The sequence below is a fragment of the Sipha flava genome, unplaced genomic scaffold (assembly GCF_003268045.1).
Source record: "Sipha flava isolate LNK unplaced genomic scaffold, YSA_version1 87_pilon_pilon, whole genome shotgun sequence".
Lineage (NCBI taxonomy): Eukaryota > Metazoa > Arthropoda > Insecta > Hemiptera > Aphididae > Sipha > Sipha flava.
In genome coordinates, this window is record NW_020273629.1 from 294,870 (window position 1) to 303,305 (window position 8,436).

At 25.4% G+C, this 8,436-nt stretch overlaps 1 protein-coding gene across 3 annotated transcripts; it reads left to right on the plus strand.

Moving 5' to 3' along the window:
* Window positions 1-166: 166 nt before the first annotated feature.
* On the plus strand, window positions 167-4,613 carry LOC112693450 (receptor expression-enhancing protein 4-like). Of its 3 annotated transcripts, XM_025568539.1 has the most exons (7): window positions 186-198; window positions 897-969; window positions 1,835-1,914; window positions 1,992-2,020; window positions 2,705-2,825; window positions 3,046-3,162; window positions 3,850-4,606. In XM_025568539.1, exons 3-7 carry the CDS (start codon window positions 1,840-1,842, stop codon window positions 4,096-4,098), a joined length of 591 nt encoding a protein of 196 aa, XP_025424324.1. In that variant the 5' UTR covers window positions 186-198; window positions 897-969; window positions 1,835-1,839; the 3' UTR covers window positions 4,099-4,606. The 3 variants fall into 3 exon arrangements, with proteins under 3 accessions (XP_025424323.1, XP_025424324.1, XP_025424325.1); XM_025568538.1 differs by lacking the exon at window positions 1,992-2,020 and having other exon boundaries at window positions 167-198; window positions 3,850-4,592; XM_025568540.1 differs by lacking the exons at window positions 186-198; window positions 897-969 and adding an exon at window positions 1,583-1,662 and having other exon boundaries at window positions 3,850-4,613.
* The last annotated feature ends 3,823 nt before the right edge of the window (window positions 4,614-8,436 follow it).

Genomic DNA, 8,436 nt, shown 5'->3' on the forward strand with positions numbered 1-8,436 from the left:
TTCTTTTTGTTTTAAAACAACGTTACGGTTATATAGTAATCGTGATTTCTATTTATTTTCTCAACAGCAGGAACATGTCTGTAGCTTAACATACATAAGGCTTTTTAATAATTTGCCATTTGATTTAATTGATTTCGTTTAAGTATTGTTTATTCATTATTTTAAAATGTTGCCTGATATATTATGTAAACCATTAATGTAAGTATATGGTTTATTTTTTTATATTTGTATTTGTCATTTGTGTAATTATTGTATTAATTCCACATAATGTGATGAACTTCATATTTCATGTCGAACAACTATCTACTCAACTTCTTATTAGATATGATTATATTAATGAATGTTATTTATTTATTTATTTATTTATTTTGTAGTGTTTTATAGTTATATTATTTTATTGACTCTTCAAACCATAGTTCTTTATAAATAAATCTAACATCTGTCGCGGGGAATGGGATATTTTTTTTTTGTACCAATAGGCTGTAATGATGGTAAATTTATCTGAAAGGTGATGTTTTGGGTATCATTATATCAACTTAGTATTAGACTTATTGTTACAACCTGATTTTGAATGTCATATGTCGGTCTTATGGTAAATTCATATAGTAGACTTATTTTCAATGCATATCTCAGAGTAATGTTTGACTAACCAATTGAACTTTCACTTTTTTCTTTGATCTATAAATGTATTAGATATGGTGTATCTAATTTAGCAAGAACTGAGATTAATTCTAAAGTATTTAGTTGAACCTTATATAGTTACTATTTAGTTTAGTTAAATAATATTTAAAAAAGTAAAGTAATAATTTTAAAATTTATATATTTTCATTTTGTTTCAGTTTATTATTTACGGCTTAGGCAATTTAAATACTTAATTCTTTAATATTTATTTTCAGTATGGTTTTTGGTTTATTGTATCCTGGATATATGTCGTATAAAGTCCTCAAGACAAAGAGATCAACTAATTATGTATGTATTTATTTATTGAAGTATATAGTGTATAGTAAAAATAGTTTTACTAGAATTAAGTATTTGGTTCTATCAAACAAATTGTGTATATTTAAATATTTAATATGTTTTATTTGTATTCCATATGTTTCATTTATTAGAAAACAATATGTTTATTTAGATTTAAAATTGTTGTATCTCAAGTTTAATATTTAATAATTTATAAAAGGTAATTATAATTGATAACCCTAATCTTAATATATAAATAAATACTTTTTAATTATATATTTATTTATGAGTATTAAAAATTATATAATTTATGTTTTATTTTATTATTTTATTGCTTAATATTTTGTGTATAAAATAATGTTGAAGTGGATATAAGTAACGAATGGTAACAAGATAAGATAATATTTAATAATTACAAAGAATAGGTATAATGTATAATAAAAACATTAGAGAAATAGAGCAGTACACAATTGACACTATGAAATTGCATATGGTCATATTAATCTTAGTATTTAATTGGCATAATTAATAAAGTTAAATAATTTGGTTTATTTGTTATTATTACGTAGCAAGTATTATTAATTTATTTTATTTTTTATTCAATTAGAAAATATAATACAGCTCAATTCTTCCTAACTAGTTCAAGACTTTAAATATATTAAAATATTTAGGAAATTTAAAAAAATCTACTGTTAATATTAAAAAGTAATTTAATGATATTAAATAAAATATCTTGTAGAGTTCTTTAATAAAAAAAATTTTTACCCAACCATCATAATTTAAATCAATTCATTCAATTCTACCTCTTTTATACCTAAGCTCACTTTGTGATACTGTTAAAATTACTTTATTTATTATAGATATTTATTTGATTCAGGGTATATGGCTAATGTATTGGATAACTTTTGCTATGTTCACTTCTGCAGAAACAATAACAGACATATTTATTGGCCCTTGGTATGTATCTATTATTTATATTATTACAGTAGAACTTTGGTATCTTGAAGTTTCTGTATGTCAAATTTTTTTTTCAGTTCCGATCATCCAGTATTGGACTTGCATGTTAAGTTATTTTGGTGTATCAAATTTTCATATGTCGAATTTTTCTATTAGTCAAAGTCATTATCCTGTACTCCTCACCTATTACAATTCACTAACTCAAATATATGATAGATAAGATAAAGAATAAAATGCCCCGACTATAAAATATAAAATAAATGACAGACCTTGTACACACAACGCTGTAATAACATTGATATTTTATTATAGTTTAGCTAGTGACCGATAATGGTAATAAAGTTATACAGATATATATTCATGAATTTCAAAGATATGTTCAACAACAGTCAGGAGTTTCTAATAGCATTTTTTTTTGGACTCAATAATTTAGGTAGTTTTGTTTAACATACTTCTAATACTAAACAAAAACAAACAAAAGTGACAGATTTTCTACTTTCATGGAAAATAATTTATATTTGCCCAAATGATGAATACTAATAATATGTATACAATATATAAATACATTCTATATTATGAATACACATTCTTCCCAATAATAAAACATTTTTATTTTAAATTTTATTTATTTATTTAGTTCCTTGTGACTTCTAGATATTAAGGTTTCACTGTAAAAATATAAAAATGAAATTAATTTTCAATTTGCAATTAATGTTGTCTATAAGTGATAAGTAAAAATTTCTAATGTTGAAAAAAGTACTTATAAATATTTATTATTTAATTTTTGCAGGTGTCCATTTTATAATGAATTGAAGCTTTTGTTCTTGTACATGACATATCCAACTTCAGATAGTTCTTTAACTTATGTGTATAAAAACATAATAAGTCCTTTTTTAAAAAAACATGAAAAGGTATTCAGTGATATTTTTATATAGTATTTCTTTTCGTAATAAATCATAGACTCTATCATTATGATTTTATTAATATTAATGATGACTTATTTTTTTAACATTATAATATTGTAATATGTAATAAACAAATTATTCTTTATTATTATTACATTAAAAATTAAAATTTGAAAGTTTACTTTGATAAATTTATAATAATATTAATAACTATGTATTTGTATAGGATATAGATTCTCAAATAAATAATTTTAAAAGAGGTGGTTTGCAAACATTGATGGCAACTGGAAAAAAATTTACAAATATTTTATTAAACTTTGTGATAAAAGGTTTTCAATTATATGTAAGTTACCTAATTGTTTCTTATCATAATTCTAATTTTTTGTTTTAATTATTTAATATATAAATAAATAGTTATATCACATGTTTTAGAAAATAAAAATAATATACATTTTGATATTAATACAGATTTAGAAATATTAAATACTCAAAATAACATTTGCATTAATTCAGTTTTAGAAGAATTATAGATACACAATGAAATAAAAAAATTAATTTTAATAATATTTTAAATTAACGAATTTTTAAGTTTTTAAAATAATAACTTACATCATTACATTTTAGAAAATCATAAATAGTAGTTATAAGTATAGTACTTAGTATATAAAAACTTAGTTTACTTATAATAAGTATAAATAATAACTTAAGTATTTATATTACTTAACATATCTATGTTCAATAAGAACTAATTTTAAATAAGTACTCCTATTAAAATTAATTAAACAAATAACATTTTTCATTGTATCCCTTTATTTATTTTTTCTTATTTAGTCGCGATTTTGTATGTTCTTGATGAAGAATTTTTAATTTAAAACCGGTCGTACATTGAAAATATAATTATACTCCCAGCTTCATTATTCATTTCTATATATATACATGTATATACTATTTATTAATGTATTAATTTACAAGTATCAACTATATACTGATTGTTTTATTTTTATTATTAGTTATTATTTCTTTTTTTTAGGGAATGCAAGTTGTTACATTACAAAATATTAATACTATGGTTGAAAATAGTGAACCAGATGGTGAAATTAACTGGGAAGAAGTCATTAATGATTCTGAAGATGACATAAGTTCTTCAGAATCATTAGTACGAGAAGGCTCTCCAACTTATTCTTTTTCAGATATGTATAATTCCAACGAGACAAATGATAATAAAGTAACTTATGACCCTCCAGCTTCAAATACGCGAAGAAGAAGAAAGAAACCTTAGAAAATAGTTACATTTTTTTTCATTTTTTTTCCCAAGATTTATAATATTATATAATTGTTATATTTGATCTCTGTACTTTAAAAAAAAAAAAAAGATTTATTTTTATATTTACATTTTATTTTGATGTACAAATGGTTATACTCTTGTAAAGGTTAAAGGTGACATTTAACATTTTTATCGTAATATATACATAATTTAATAACAACTTCATTCTGTTTATGTTTGCAATAATGAGCGTCACTAGATTCCAAATTTTGGGGTAGCAAAGTTTATTTTTAGAAAAAGAATAAATAATTTTTATAGGTTTAATATAATAACTAGCTAACCTTTTTTTTCATAAATCTTGGTATGATGTATAGTCTATACCAGCGGTTACCAACCTTTTTAGTAGTGCGGACCACCAATTTCGTAGAAAATGTTTGAGGCCCACCAATAGTTGTATATGTATAATATGCACATACGTCAGTTATTACAATTTATTTATTAAAAAACAATTGTTTATCAAAAAATAGAACTTCATTGAAATAGATTATTCAAGAGTTAAACAATTTAATGTAATTTTGGATTGTTCCCAATGAGAGAATCAATATTTGGATTAAAAATGAAAAGTTTTAGCTTTAAATCACTCAAAATTCAATTTATTCCTACATTTATTTTTTAAAAAGTAGAAAAAGCTCGTTCACAAAGACACACAGGTTGTCGAAATATAGCCCACCAAATTTCTAAGTAAAATTTTAGAAATTGTTGGAAAGTCTCGCCGAATATTTAAGTATAATGGTAATAATGGTGTAGTTTTAAAAAGCGAGTTTAGAGTCTGATCACATTAGAGTTCAATCAACGAATCTTCTTCACTTGCTGATATTTAATATTTTAAAAATATATGTAAATAATGTTAATAAAATATGGTTCACGGCCCAGTACCAACTGCTCGCGGCTCACTTGTGGGACGCGGCCCATGGGTTGGGAACCACTGGTCTATACATTGTCTGATTGTCCATAATGGACTTATCACAAAATATAATTATTTTGGATAGAATCACAATAATAGATAGTCTATGTTCATACATACTTGAATAATAAAAGAAAATGTTTGAAATTAATATATTCGATGTTGAACATATTTTTAAAATCTATGAATTTTTTGGGGTAGCAAAAATATACCCTTGTTACCTCACAAAAATTTCTGAGATAGCAAAAATACCCCTTAGTGACTGTATGAAAACATATACTTAAAAATTAAACCAGTAATCAGTGGCATAAATATATGTGCAAATATATAATTCCCACACATTTCCACATTTTATAAATTATGTTGACTTACGTTTCTAACATCAAGAATTTTTAGGATATTATAATAATCAGTAGCTAAACATGATCATGTACCTTCATTTGTCCTAATCTAAAGTCTCAAGTCATATTTTCATAGTTACTGATGATATTAATTTAGTTTCAATAAGAAATGCTAGCCAATTAAATCTCATAATCTATGATCAAAGTAGCTTAACAGATGAATTTTTTCTAAATTACAGCTATAACCTATAAAAAAGCGCCTACAGTATATTTTTTTATAAAAAAAATGTTTCGTTCTAATGTGATGCAAACTGTAAAATTAATTATTAATAATGCCACTCCTATATAAAATGAATAATTTTGTTCTATACTCCTCATGGGACATATATCTATATCTATATATATCTACATATATCTATATCTATATATGGTAATGTTGAAATAATGATTATTTTGTGGTTGTTTTTTATTATTTTCTTACTTTTATTAAGATGAACAAAGGATGTGATTGTACTGAGACTGCAACATTGTTAAAATTAAAAAATAAAGACATTTTTTAAATACAATTGTAAAAGCTAAAATATGCTAAAATTTAATTAATTTTAATATATCAATATATATTTATTATATATACCGGAAATGGCCAACTTGTGGCCGCGAGCCACATGTGGCTCACGCAGACACGACGCCAAGGGGGATCTAGCCTTCCCAGAAAATAGTTCAGCTGTGGGTGGGGGGGGGCACTGAAAAATATGTATGAAATAATAGTCATAAAATATTATTTTTAAAAGAGTTACATCAAAGAATTTATGAAATATATTTCTTAAAAAATTTTGATTTATGTAAGTACTTTCGTATTTTCGAAGATTTATGTTTTTAGTTTTTAGATAGACTTTGAATTGTGTATATTTATTTTACTTATGATTTATTACCATTTGTTCGTTTTCATCAAATAGTGGTTCTGTCACGAAAATAATAATAGCTATATTATGTTACATGATAGGAAAATATTTATATTTTATTTAAATAATATCAGTATTTGTTGAAAAAACCTTAGTCCATGTAAAAAATATATTTACCCCCCCCCCTCCGGAAAAAATTTGAGTGCCATACCTGGACTCACGTTTTATCTATAAAATTAAGATTTACTTATTATATTTTATTGGTCGTAGCCCATTCGGCTCCCGTTTTACAAAAAGGTTAATTCCCAAACGGCTCCCGTCCAAAAAGGTCTAACGAACAGATAAATTCCTAAACGGCTCCGGTTTTGTACACCACAAATTCCTACCCACTTTATACAGACTTAGGACTGTCTCAAAAGAGGTGTGGTTAAAAATTTCTTTGTGTACACTATGTAAATTATTAAAATTATATAAAAAAAAGCGTATAGTATAATATTAAATTTTAAATTTTTAACGTTAAAAAAATATTTAAAAATGTATAAATAAAAATATTGTTAAGCACAATAATTAATTATTAAGGTACATATAATAACATTGACGCAGTGAAACACGGTCGCGGTCGCGGTCGCTCTAACCAAATCGTACCTTAAGTCTGTATAAAGTGGGAAGGAATTTGTGGTGTACAAAACCGGTGTAACAGGCGATTATTACCCCCTCAACATTTTTCCCCGGGGGGGGGGGGTAATAATCGCCTGAGGTAATAATTACCTACAGCAACAAAAAATTATTACTCCCCCTCCCCTCACATTTCTTTACTGGGGGTTATTAATCGCCTGAGGTAATAATCTACAACAGCAACAGGCCATTATTACCTCAGGCGATTAATACCCCCCGGTAAAAAATTTTGGGGGGAGGTAATAATCACCTGTTGCTGTAGGCGATTATTACCTCAGGCGATTAATACCCCCCCGGTAAAAAATTGTGAGGGGGTTATAATCGTCTGTTGCTGTTGTAGATTATTACCTCAGACGATTAATACCCCCAGTAAAAAATTGTGGTGGGAGGTAATAATCGCCTGTTGCTGTAGGCGATTATTACCTCAAGCGATTAATACCCCCCCGGTAAAAAATTGTAGGGGGGGATAATAATTGCCTGTTGCTGTAGGCGATTATTACCTCAGGCGATTATTACCGCAGGCGATTAATACCCCCCAGTAAAAAATTGTCGGGGGAGGTAATAATTGCCTGTTGCTGTAGGCGATTATTACCCCCCTCCCCGGTAATAATATTGGGGGTAATAATCGCCTGTGACACCGGAGCCGTTCAGGAATTTACCTGTTTGTTAGACCTTTTTGGACGGGAGCCGTTTGGGATCCAACGATTTTATTATTTTTATATTTTTAATTTAAATTTTTTAAGTATAAATTTATAAGAAATTATCAAATTATTTAAAATGTATCTATAAAAATGTTGGCTCTTGGAATTATTGTATTTATTTGTGTAGCTCCCCAATCTATTCATGTTGACCATTCTAATATACACCAAGATAATTTTTTGCAAAAATTATGTTTTGTATGTTATAAAATTCTAAATAGGCTGTTAAATAACGAACATAAACTAGTTTAATGCTTAAGTTATAGAGCATATAAAAATACTCGATATCAATATTTTTAAATATCAAATTAAATTTATTTAGTAAAAAAAATGAATAAAGGCAAGAATCTGTTCTGTAATGACTACCTACTTGTACTTATTTTAACAACTTTGACAAAAATTTATTAAAGTTTATATTTACCTGCTAATCTGTCTGTTGGAATATAAAAACAAAAAATATCAGATAAAAGGATTAAACTTTTTACTATCGATTAATTTTATTTTTAGAATGTGACATACTAAAGAATATGATAAATGACCCTCACTGTGTCTTTTTTATAAAAATTATTTCATTATTCGTAAATTTTGATGGAATATATGTCGTACAATATATACCTAGGTATTAATAAAATGCAATTATTATTTTATCAAAATTGTTTACTTAATTTTCAACATAAATATCACAACAATGGTACCTAACAGTACTATTTACAAATAAGTTAAAATGATTTCAAATTAATAAATAATAGTATGACTCTACAATATAAAATTTA

Bases quoted from the DNA above. Each gene is read 5' to 3' on its own strand.
- LOC112693450 (XM_025568538.1), top strand. From the start codon at position 167: ATGTTGCCTGATATATTATGTAAACCATTAAT. The intron at 970-1,834 runs GTATGTATTTAT...TATTTGATTCAG, and splicing joins CAAAGAGATCAACTAATTAT to GGTATATGGCTAATGTATTG. The intron at 3,163-3,849 runs GTAAGTTACCTA...TCTTTTTTTTAG, and splicing joins TAAAAGGTTTTCAATTATAT to GGAATGCAAGTTGTTACATT.